The sequence below is a fragment of the Mus pahari genome, chromosome 4, assembly GCF_900095145.1.
Source record: "Mus pahari chromosome 4, PAHARI_EIJ_v1.1, whole genome shotgun sequence".
Classification (NCBI taxonomy): Eukaryota; Metazoa; Chordata; class Mammalia; order Rodentia; family Muridae; genus Mus; species Mus pahari.
In genome coordinates, this window is record NC_034593.1 from 110,716,440 (window position 1) to 110,729,322 (window position 12,883).

General features: G+C 43.0%; 1 protein-coding gene across 1 annotated transcript; it reads left to right on the top strand.

Annotated features, from left to right (window-relative positions):
* Positions 1 to 972: 972 nt before the first annotated feature.
* Dnttip2 (deoxynucleotidyltransferase terminal interacting protein 2) lies at positions 973 to 12,445 on the top strand. Its single transcript, XM_029538134.1, has 6 exons — positions 973 to 1,082; positions 1,786 to 3,398; positions 5,916 to 6,045; positions 7,908 to 8,003; positions 10,093 to 10,257; positions 12,284 to 12,445. The coding sequence occupies exons 1-6, from the start codon at positions 1,023 to 1,025 to the stop codon at positions 12,395 to 12,397; spliced, it is 2,178 nt and encodes a 725-aa protein (XP_029393994.1). The 5' UTR covers positions 973 to 1,022; the 3' UTR covers positions 12,398 to 12,445.
* Positions 12,446 to 12,883: the final 438 nt, after the last annotated feature.

Sequence of the window (12,883 nt, forward strand, 5' to 3'; positions counted from 1 at the left end):
CAACCTCTGAGAATCAAAACGTGGTTACTACATATACCTGGCTCCAAGGAGAGCACAGAAGAGCTACTTAATACAGAAGTAATGTATCCACGGAAAGATAGGTTTTTAGGGAAAATAACTTAGTGTTAAAAAGTGAAGGAAAATGAACCATTTTTTTTTTCTTGCTTCCAACACTAATTCCTTTACCCCCTCCTCAATCCCTTTGTAGTCTTTCAACATATTCCAGTTCTTCATCTTTCATCCAACAAAACTAAAACTAAAACGCCTCAGCCAGGTGCGGTGGCCCATGGATCCCAACACTCCCAACTTGGGAGGCAGATGGGTATCTGTGAGTTCGGGATCAGGCTGGTCTAAATAGTGAGTTCTAGAACAGCCAGGGCTATGTAGAGATCTTGTCTCAAAACAAAAATCCTAAAACGCTTTTGATTCTGGCCAGTCTCTTCCTTTGTAAAAAAAAAAAAAAAACAAAAAAACAAAAAACTTTAATCCCTCTCCTTCACAATTTCACCCTTTAAAAAAAAAAAAAAAAAAAAAAAAAAGGCGTACTTCAAATCCCGAGACATTTTAGTTAAATCCCACAGCTTTCTAATTATTCTCCGAGAACTTGGGTGCATTTAATATACATCGTTGTAATACAATCAAATATCGAAGTCTCATTTATTAAGTTATTAAAATTCTCATTAAAATACTGTTTTCTAAAAGGACTAAATAAAGTCTCCTTTGGCTTCAGTAAAGACTCACGCCAAAGATCTCACAATTACTGCACAGAGGGGGACGGATGGAAAGCAGAGTAAATGACGCTGGGAACGGGAGGCGGAGCGGCTCCGCCCCCCGGCTGACCTGCACTAGTCCGATGGCGGAGCCGTCCGGCCAGAACTGCAGTAGAGCCGGGGAAGGAACGATTCTCCCGAGCCGCGGTTTCCGCGGGGAATCCTAAGCGAGTTCCTGTTCCGACGCACGCACTTCCGAAGCGTCGGAACAGAGGGAGCCGCGCTGGCTGCCGGGAGTCCGGAGTCGGAAAGATGGTGGTCACCAGGTCCGGACTCTCCCGGACCAGGCTCCAAGAAAGCTCCCAGCAGAAGGTGAGCTGGGTCCCAGGTTCTCCGGGTCTCCTCGTCGCTAGGCCGAGCGGCTCCGCGGGGCGGAGGAGAGCGACGAGGAACCGAGCCGTGCGCGCGTGGGGCTGCGCCTGCTGGGTCGGGCCCGGGGGGTCTGTCCGGGCTCCCACGGGAGTTTCGGTAGCGTGCCTTGCGCAGGCGAGGCTACTGTTGGGACAGTACCGGGGAGCGTCAATTCCAGCCACCTCGACCAAGCCTGGTGTGGGGGATGGGAGGAGCATCGTTTTCACGTGGAGAGACTGGCATGGCCGAGCACTGACCCCGCCGGCCACTGAAGGGCGGCGGTGGCGTCGCTCAGGGCCTCCGGTTGCCTTCTGTGCTGTGCTCTTTAGGTTGTGTGGTAAGGGCTGTAAAGCAGCCCTTTCCTGATTGTAGAAATCCGGGTAAGTATCGGATTACCTTACACTCTCCTAAACACGTGCTCAGTACTCAACTCCCCGGCTCCCTGAGTTTCTATAAATGATTTAAAATCCTCCCTTTCTTCAAGTAGAGAAAGTTCTCTTTTTAGTTCTACTTTCTGAAGCCTAGGATGACGCAAGTAAAGGAAATACTTTATCGTGAGTTTGTCTTCGTTTTGTACCTTCTTGAGTTTCGTTCCTTGGGCCACGCCACCATTACCTTTGTCCCTGGCCTATCTAAACTATATTGTGTTTGTTTTGGTTTTCAGAGGTCTGTTCCTCGGAGAATTGGGACACATCTAGAAAGCAAAAAAGAATCAGGATCTGATGGCAACAAGGCTGAATCGCAGTCTGCTGAGAAACAGAGCTCAAACAGCAACAGCAGAACTACAGGCCCAGCGGAGATCATTGTGCTCATTTCTGATGGAGACGCTTCTGAAACGGAGTCTCACGCTTCTGGGATTTCTTCTGTGTTACAAGTCGAAGAGCCCATTGTAAGAGTAACCAGGAAACGGCGGGTCGTAATTGTGCCCACCCCAAAGTCCACTGTTAGGAAAAGGCAGAAAGTAGCCCCTCAACATGAATCTGTTGATGAAGGAGTTGTTTCTGAAGCAGAGTCTCATGCTTCAGGGGTTTCGATGGTTATACCTTCCACAGAAAGCAGCAGCAGAAATCAGGCTAAATCTCAAAGAGATTCAAGCCAAGACTCACAGTCCAGAACTGTACCTGACGCTGAGTGGGCCTGCTCAGGCACTTTATCGTCAGAGATCGCACCGAGGAGAACAGCCAGGAATGTGAAGAAGAAATTACAGTTCCCAGATGAGAAAAAAGATACTAAGATTACACCAGGAAATAAGAAGCAAATTGTGGGTATGTCTGTGTATTCAGAGGACTCAGATGCTACGCAGGCCTCTCAGTTATCAACAAGACCACTTTCTCAGAGAAATATGCCAAATATTTCTGAGAGTGAAACTTGTAACAATGACTTTGATGATTCCATCCGCAGAAATTCAGGGGAAAAACTGACTGCCCAAAACCATCAAAATTTGCATATTCAAGAGGAAAAACAAGCCAATGTTGTGTCTCTTACAGAAGTCAGAAAGGAGAATTGTAAGAGACTGGATGAAGAGGACCCCAAAATAACAGAGGAAAAAGTAATTAATGAGATAGATTCCCAGCTAAGTCTTTCTGAAGCTCAAGACACCAGCCTTCAGCAGTCAGTGTCTCAGAATCATTCAGGCACCCCAAATAAAAAACCCACATTCCAGCTTTCAAGTCCAGATCGGAAGGCTCTGATGAAATCATTAGAGCACAAGTTTGCAATTGTGAACTTAGAAAGATGGAATGATGAGAGAGGGGGCAGCGTAAAAAAGAGTGACTTGGCACAGCTCAATGATGGTGGTGACAGCAATGATGAGCCCACAAGTGCAGGTGTCAGTGAGGACAAGAGCAGCCAATGTGGTATCTGTCTTGAATGTGATACCAAACCATGCAAGGCTGAACTCAGTGTGTCTCAGGATACAGATAGTCCTGTCATATTATTTCTTAGCAGTGATGAAAGCCAACAGTCTGACAGCAGTGAGAATGAAAGGGACACTTTGAGTGATGTTGAAAACAGTGGCCAAAAGGAGGCATTAGCTGAGGACCTGGAAGATGCCGAGTGTGACGGTGCACTGTTTGTAATAGACAAAACTCCTGGCGTGAGTGCTGACAAAACCTTTTACCTAGAAGACAAGGCTCCAAGTGAAGCTGCCATTGAGGAAGAAAAAGAGGAAGAGGAGAAAGAGGAGGAAAATAGTGAAGAAGACTCATCAGACAGTGATGAGAATAAGGATGAGTCTAGTGATGAGGAAGACTTGCTCAATAACACCAAGTCTAAGCTGTAAGTACCGCCTCTGAAAGGAAACTGGGGAGGCCATTGGCTGAGAAGCATAGCTGTGGCGCAGCATGGCAAGCGCGCCCTTCCCTCAGCCTCCAAAGTAATGTTTATAGCACATATCGTTGTAGTGTCCCATTTAGTGTTCTCATATGTGTGTGTATCGTATAGAGGTTAAGTGCCCCTCAGACTCATCCCACTGATGCTCCCTTCCCCAGCTAGCCCTCTTTCTGCTTTCCATGTCTTCCGGGGACATGAGTGACCCAGTGAGTTTAATGCTTATGGGACTGTGGATCAGGGGTTATTTAGAAGCTCACGAGAAGCTTACTAACTAGTGCTTTACCACTGAAGAAAATGTCTCTCCCTCCCAGTCATCACTGACTACCTATTGGTCCTCAGGGAAAGGCGGGGCCTCATGATGGACATTTCCATTACAAAATTCGAACTGGTGAGTTTCACATGCACCTCAATCCCACTCATCTCCCTGTACCTGATACGAAACTCACAAAGAATCAACAGAAAGTTTAAAAACAAAAAATCCAAAATACAGACTGTTCCAGTCTTGTGCAGATAATCAACAGCTGCTATGAGTTCTGTGTGCAATCTACTGTGTCATACGCAGAAGACAGTATTCCATGTCACTGCTCCTCTTCCTTTCTCCCGCTTTTACATTCTCACTGCCCCCTCTTCTGGAAGCAGAAGTGACATAAATGTCCCATTTAGAAATGACCATTTTGAGAAAATTATACTCAGCTCTTTGACCAGATTTGACAGTCTTAGTAACTGTTACCCACTGCCAAAAAAAGGGGAGGTGGCATGTCTCACCATATCTGAGTATAAACTTAGACATTTAGAAAGTATTTTTAATGGGTTCAGCATATCTAGTAAAAATAGTAAACTCGCCACTCGGGTTGCTCACCAGCCACAGGCTTCTGACAGTCTTTCTCGTACCAGGGATGAGTTTCATAAGTGGGCCTCAAACCCAGTTAGAAAGCGATGGTTACCCCAGTGAACAGTACACGAACAGGCACAGCTTCTCTGACAAGTCATTCGTACAGCGTGTAGGTCCACGGTTGAGTGAGACCACTGATGGCTTTTCTTCCCGGCTTTTCTTTCCGGGCTGCCTGCAGAGCACCTTCTGCCACTAAACATTTACAGCAGGAAAGATGTTTCCAGCTTGATTGACTTCAGTGGCTTGCAATGAAAGCCTGCAATACCCTTAAGCAGTAGAGTCTGAACATCTTGTTCTTGGTGGGCAACCAAGAGTCATGGCAGTAATAGCCTGTGTCGTTTTGTGGAGTCTCAAGGACTTCTGTGACCTAAAACTTATAGGGAGATAATAAGCCTGTCCCTGTTCTGGGAACAGCTTTATTCGTCCATTTACAAGTCAGTTTTGATACATCTGTCAGGTGCACTTTTATTTTTTTCACCAGTGATAGCTAAAATGTTCTTTTGGTAATCTGTTAAAGATCATCTGTGGGAGTGGGGGAAATGGCTTAGAAGTTAGCCATGCAAGTATGAAGAATGGATTCAAATCCCCAGCAGTCATGAAAATGACAGATCACTAATGATGGCCTGCCTATAATGTCAGTGCCTCAGAGGTAGAAGAAATGGGACCTCCAAGCAAGCCAACTAGTTAGACTTCCTGAGTGTGTGAGCTCTGGGTTCAAGTCAGAGACCCTGCCTAAATTTAGAAAGGAGATGATCAGGGAAGATACTCAGAGTTGAACTTTGATGCACGTATGTGCATGCACACTACACACACACATGTAAACACACACACATTCATGTACAAAAGGGTAAAAACAAAACAGGAACATAACTTTTTATATTAATTGTAGAAGAATTGAGAAATAGGGAAAAGTATGAAGAAAATAGTCACCTGTAATCCCCTCCATTTTTTTGTTGAAAGCTCTGATGTTTGAGACTTTTTCTTTAGTAGTTGTCCTGTTTAAAACTTGATATTCCTGGATTAGGCCTTGTTTGGCATTAGCCACTAGAAATGTAGGCAGCCATATAAGACTGTCTTAATAGGTGCCCTATAGTGGTGGCACACACCAAACCCTGTCTTGGAAAGCAAACAAAAAAGATGTCCTGTCTCTGAGGTTGTTTATTGTTGTTAGAGGACAACCTGCAAGATGAAATCTGTGGGTGTGTTACATGCTTAATCATCTTAAGAGAATCTTGGGACTCTGGATGTCTTCTCTGGCAGTGCTGATTCATTATTTATCCCAGACTCTTCTGAATGAATGTATGAGATAAACCTTTAGCCGGGCGCACGCCTTTGATCCCAGAGGCAGGTGAAGTTCGAGGCCAGCCTGGTCTGCAAAGTGAGTTCCAAGACAGCCAGGGCTATACAGAGAAACCCTGTCTCGGAAAAAAAAGAACAACAAAAAACAAACAAAAAAAGAGAGATAAACCTTTAATCAGTGTTTGAGTAACTGCATTATAAAGATAAGATTTTAACATGCAATCTTGTTTCTATTTTGTCTTAATTCATCTAAGTGATCTTTTCTCTTTTAGTCTGAAATTGACAAGTAGCAGCATAGACACTGGACTGAAGTTGGATGGTTTATATATTAATTTCAATGTAGACAAACTGCAGCCTCACAAGAAAACTCTAACCCAGATCGAGGAGAAAAGGAAAAATGAGGTAAGCTATATGAACTGTCCCAGCTTCAGTTCTTGGGAAATGACTACTTTTCCTAAGGTAAAACTACATTGGTGTTTTCTTGCCAAGGACCAGCCTTGTCTTGGAGAGGGGTTCTGAGAGAAGGGGTGTCTGGGAGTATCGAAAACAAATGACTCAAAGTCAAATTGTGGGTCCATGCTGGCAGCCAATGTTCTGCTTTCCAGACTACTTTCTCTAAGATCTCTCTCTGGAGATCTCCAGCCATCTCTCTCTAGACAGCTTTCTCTTGCTATTTCTCTATTCAGACAGTTCTCCAAGCAGTTCTTTCTTGATACTCTAAAAAATTTTCTGACTAGCTCACCTCTATGATCTTGCAGATCATAAACCCAGTTTTTTTATTTTACATATCAATTCAGTCATTTACTCTAGGTCTCCTTTTGATTATCCTATGAATCAGCATTCAGGGTGTAACTGCTGCACCTTAATTCTTAGGAAACTACAAGTACTCATTTCCTTTTAAAAAGAATTCAGAGATCTGCCTGCCTCTGTTAAGCACCAAAGATAAGCTAGCTGACTGGGGTCCCATCCTGAAATTACCATTTTCACCACACCTAGTCCTAACCTTGCTTGCTCCCTGGAACTCAGGAATCTATCTGCCTTTATAAGCATAAACAGACAAACAAAAAAAAAACCTTAGCTGGACGGGGCCTCCTGTGATCACCACTCCCTAAATCCCTTTATTCACTTTCTTAGTATCTTTCTGAGAAGTTGCCTCCCTGTGCAGCTGACTTTGTTCCTTTAGATTCATGAAGCCCCTCATAATTCATAATTGCATCCTTTTGTATCATAATACACTTTGTGTAGTTTAGAAATTATATATTTCGAACTCATGGTTTTAGAGTTCTTTTCCACAGCCTTACCTGAAGGGCCCAGCATTTACCATTTGCTGAGACTTTAGCCACACCTTCACCTCCTGGATTCTGATTGTCACGGAGTCGTTAACAGTAACAGGTCATTCCTTGAAGGAGCACCATAAATGTGCCTTATACAAACAAGCCTTATGCCCATCTACATTCATGGAGGCCCACGCCTGCTGGCCCTGTTTTGGGGTACAAACCATGTCATTCTGTTCTTAGGCCGTGCCAGACCGACATCTTCTGCACTTTTTCCATCTTTGTATGAATAGTTTTATCTATAAAGATGCTACTTAAAATTAATTTAAGATCAGCATTATTTCCTTTTTCATCTACCACTTAATTCCAGGAGTCCCATTTTCTTATTTTTTTGTTTTTTGTTTTTTTAAAGATTATTTCATGTATGTGGGTACACTGTTGCTGTCTTCAGACACATCAGAAGAGGGCATCAGATCCCCTTTACAGATGGTTGTGAGCCACCATGTGGTTGCTTGGAATTGAACTGGGGACCTCTAGAAAAGCAGCAGTCAGTGCTCTTAACCACTGAGCCATCTCTCCAGCCCTTGTATTTTTTTAAATCTTTTTTTTTTTTTTTTAAATTTTGTGTGTATATGTGGGCACATTTGTGCTGTGGTATAGGTCAGATGGCAACATGCAGGAGCCAGGTGTCCCCACCCTGTAGGTTCCAGGGATCAAGAACAACTCCCTCCCTCCCCCCCCCCCCTTTTCAGCATAGAATAGAGTTTATTTAGGGCTTGGGGAGGGGAGTTAAGAGGGTAGTAGAGGCAGAGAGGAGAGAGTAGAGAAGTAGAGACAGACCATGACCACGTGAAGAGAGGGGAAGGGAATGGGAAGAGAAGGGGAGAGAGGGGCAAGAGAGCAAGGAGAGGGCAAACAGCCTCTTTTATAGGAGAAGCCTAAGTTTAAATGGGGAGGGAAGAGAATAATATTTATTTTGTATTTTCATAGCTTCTGCAGAAAGCTGTCATTACACCTGATTTTGAAAAAAAATCTTGTGTCCCACCATATAGTGAGTCAAAGCGTCAACTTCAGAAGCAGCGCAGGGTGAGTTGGGACTTCACATTGCTTATATGTGCTTTGTCTTTGTATTTTCAGGTTGTGTAATACTGCAATTGTACATTTAAGCTTTATCTATGGATTGGTCTATTATAGGTTGGGCCAAAGTTCTTAGGTACTAAGGGCCATAAAATGTGGTTCCAGCAGCATGTTTAATGTGGCTTTTTATGTCTTTGCAGCCAAGTGGCACATATAAATACAGTTTTTTGTTTGTGTTTGGGAGTGAACCCTGAAGTCTTGCACATATTGTAAGTATGTGCCCTGTCACTCACTGAGCTGTGTATTTGAGCCCCACATAGAGCTTTGAAAACATACCTTAAAGAGTGACCTCCAGCATCCAGGGTTACCATCCATATCATTTGGCTTTTAAATACATTACTGTAGGCTAGGAGCTCTATTGCATAGAATTAATATGGCCACCTTAAAGCTCTGATCCACTTGGTCTGGCACATGGGGGAATGGAAGCAAACTGTTGTTTTAATATTTGAACTAATAAACGTACAAAAGGTGCTGATACAGTGCACACTGGCACGTGGCAGGCACTGCATTTTGGATGAATGAAAAAACGTTAGGTAGAGTTTTCAAAAGAGTAACAGTTTTGTTTTGGACATAATATAAAGTTCTGGACTTGAGAGTTAAGTAGTTTCTAAGACCCTTAAGACTTAAGTAACTGAATTTTTAAAAAGTGCTTATATGCCAGCTCCTAAAATGATTTTATACATTTCTTCTTGTATTAGCTCTTTTAGACAAAGTGGAAGCTGTGTGTTCCTTTCCCTGCATCCAGGGACCCTTCGTTTATGAAACTGATGCTAGGCCAAAAAATGTTTTGTTTTGGTTTGGTTTGGTTTAACAACTTTTTTTTTTAATATATTTTGGGGGTTAATGCTTACTGTAAAGTTGGGTTTTGGGTTTTGTTTTGTCTGTTTGAGACAGTGTCTCACATATCCTAGGTTGGCTATTGGGATTACAGGGTATAGTGGCTAGTTTTGTGTCAACTTGACACAGCTAGAGTTACCACAGAGAAAGGAGCTTCAGTTGGGGAAATGCCTCCATGAGATCCAGCTGTAAGGCATTTTCTTAATTAGTGATCAAGGGGGGAGGTTCCCTTGTGGGTGGTGCCATCTCTGCGCTGGTAGTCTTGGGTTCTATAAGAGAGCAGGCTGAGCAAGCCAGGGGAAGCAAGCCAGTAAGTAACATTCCTCCATGGCCTCTGCATCAGCTCCTGCTTTCTGACCTGCTTGAGTTCCAGTCCTGAGTTCCTTCAGTGATGAACAGCAATGTGGAAAATGTAAGCAGAATAAACCCTTTCCTCCCCAACTTGCTTCTTGGTCATGTTTGTGCAGGAATAGAAACCCTGACTAAGACACAGGGGTATGTTACCATGCCTAGTTCATGCAGTGCTAAAGATTAACCCTGAGTAAGAACTCTACCAACTGAGGTACATTCCCAGCCCTTGAAAATTCTCCCTACCCAGATGCTGAAAGGGTAGCCCAGGTTGCTATCTTGAATTCAAAATCATCTGACCTCAATCTGTCCCAAGTATTGAGGTCACAGGTATACTCTACTACACCTGAGTAATTCACATAATTTTCTGTTTTATGATTTTAGGGAAGGTTCCCTTATAACATAGCAGGCAGTGTGCCTAAGGGGGAATTAGTCTCTATACTCTTACAACGTTAAAAGTGTTCATTTGGCCAGCACTCGAGAGGCAGGCGGATTTCTGAGTTCGAGGCCAGCCTGGTCTACAAAGTGAGTTCCAGGACAGCCAGAGCTACACAGAGAAACCCTGTCTCGAAAAACCAAAAAAAAAAAAAAAAAAAAAAAAAAAAAAAAAAAAAAAAAAAAAAAAAAAAAAAAAGAGTGTTCATTTGGGGAGCTGGCTCCATGGTCAGGAACACTTGCTGCTCTCACAGAGGATCAGCTTGTGGTCCTCGTACATCTCATAACTGCCTATAACTCCAGCTCAGGACATCCAACACGCTTTTCCTCTCCACAGGTACCTGCGCACAGTGCATGGACACATACAGAAAAATACATTTTAATTTTCTTAATTTTTTTAAAAATACTTGTTTTTCAGAAAGAGCGACAAAAAACAGCCGGTAATGGTTGGTTTGGCATGAAAGCCCCAGAACTGACAGATGAACTGAAAAATGACCTCAGAGCATTAAAGATGAGAGCAGGCATGGACCCCAAAAGGTTTTACAAGAAAAATGACAGAGATGGTTTCCCTAAGTACTTCCAGGTATGATACTTAATAGTGGTTATGATCTGTGGAGAGGAGCTTAGCAATGCTGTGTTTACTATTAAAATAAGGAAGGATTTGCACATGTATACCAAGCCTGAGCTCAGTGTCTCTTGGGCTCTGTACTGTCTAGAACACAACTCAGATAGCCACCATTTTATTATGGGTCCTCGATACAAAGAGGCAACCTTAAACATGGCAGCTGGGATCAGGGGTAGCTCTGTTTGATTCGCGGAGCCTTTGTGTCCTGATGTATGGACAGTACTAACCTAAGAGCAAAAGTTCACTCAAGATGCAGAGAGGAAGTTCTTTTGCCGTTTCCTTTGCAAGGTAGAGAGGTGTTCAAACATTGCTTGTTGGTGTCTCCTGATGGGCGAGCAAGTTCATGTTTCCACTCTTCTCAACTCTCTTCTGCTCACCTGGGTTATTTAAGTTAAGTGTCTTCCTCTGGCTTCATTGTAGCTAGTCCGTATTCTGTAATTTACTTAAATATTTGTTGTCAGACTGTACTTCTGAGAAACTGAGTAATTCTTAGTGACTTTTGGGGTATTCCATTTCACTTCCTTTTGACTGTCATAATCTGCACCCAAACTAGTTGCCAACTCTGTTATCAAGCCCTCACAACCTTCACCACACTGAGTACTTAGCTGTCTCAGAGCTTGTGCTGTAAGGGTCCAAAATCACTGAAGGAAGACCCCAGACTCCGATAGTATGCAAAAATAAAGATCGTTTATTCTGCAGAAACACCCAGCATGCGGGGTCAGGGGTGGGGTGTCAACCAGTCTCCAAAATGGTGACCCCAGACAAAGGCACACAGGCCTTCTTATAGGGAACTGGGGGAACTCTAGAAGGATTAGGTAATCTAGAATGTCATTGGTGGGTGCTAGGGGAATAACAGGTAATCAGTTGTCTACATTCCTATGTCACAAACGTTCAGACGTGTTGAATAGGGCTGTCCAGCACACATGGCCCATTCTGAGATAAGCTATTTCCCCAGTCTTGTGGTTACCCCCAGGCTGTTCTTTGGGAGAGAGGATTTATGGTCTGTTCCTAGAGCTGGTGTCTTATGATCTAGTTCCTGAAGCTGGCACCTTATGGACTTTTTTGAAATCAGGCCTGGTCCTTAAAATGGAGACAGATGGGGTTTATATTACTCAGTCTCTGCCGTTCCTTGACTTTATTCTCCCTTGTTGGCCTGGTGAAGTTAGAACTATATAGAGCCAAATTAAAATGTCATGTTTGTCATTCTTTACTCCTTTAGTAAACCAGGTCACTGTATCTTCAGAGCCATGTATAGTGTTCTGTTCCATGTATGTCATTTGTACTGTAATATTTTTAGATTTTAGTACTGTGACGTCGCTCTGCCTTAAGGTTGTGAACCCACTGGCACAGACTAGGTCCTTAGTCCTTGTTTCCCCTCACCTAAGCATAGTGCCTGGCCATAGTAATCATCCTTTAACTGCAGTCAGCTGAGTGAACTAAAGAAGACCTGTTATTAAAACAGGTTCCAGACAGGCAGTGTTTATAACCTCGAAGATCAAATAGGCATGTAGAATTTATATGTACATCATTTAGTTAGAAAGCACAGTTTATATTATATTGTGCTATTCATCATGAATTTACTGTTTAGCACTGAAGTATATAAAATTTGGACCTATGGGCTGGAGAGATGCCTCAGAGGTCCCGAGTTCAATTCCCAGCAACCATATGGTGGCTCACAATTTGTAATGGGATCTGATGCCCTCTTCTGGTGTGTCTGAAGACAACAATGTACTCATACATAAAATAAATTTTTTTTTAAAATTGGACCTACTGTACACTCTAATAGGGAAATATCAGTAGTACCATTGTACTGGCTAATAACAGGTTTATTTTTGCTTTTATAAAATGGCATAATTTTAATACATGTATAAAATAGGTTGTGCTTTCTGTTCCTTTCTACAAAAAAGCTTTAGATCTATATTGAAATGTGGAACAACTTAACATCCAGGTACTGCATGATTTATTTCCTTCAATTATTTTTTAGGTTGGAACCATCGTTGATAATCCAGCCGACTTCTACCATTCACGAATTCCCAAGAAACAGAGGAAAAAGACTATTGTGGAAGAGCTACTGGCTGACTCTGAGTTCAGGAGGTAATTGACATTTTGTAATGTGTGTGTTTTTCTTTAAGTACACGTAAGTTTGTATGTTACATTTGGTAACTATACTTTTATGAGACCTACCACAACAAAACTAATTTGGTCTTTGGCATGAGGAAGCCAAAGCCTCATATCTATTTCTGTATTTGGAGAGCAGACTTAGAAAATTATTGCCCTTTGTTTTTTAAGCTTTTGGCTTTTTTGATTTGAGACAGGGTCTCTCACTATATAGCTCTGGTTGTCCTGAGACTCAGAGATTGCCTGCCTCTGCCTCCCATCTGCCCACTGCACCCTGTTCTGTAACTCCAGTGCATAGGAGGCTGAGTAAAGGAGGTTCAAGGCCAGCCATACCAAGTCACAATCTTAAAACCAAAGTGAGCCGGGTGGTGGTGGCGCATGCCTTTAATCCCAGCACTTGGGAGGCAGAGGCAGGCAGATTTCTGAGTTCGAGGCCAGCCTGGTCTACAGAGTGAGTTCCAGGACA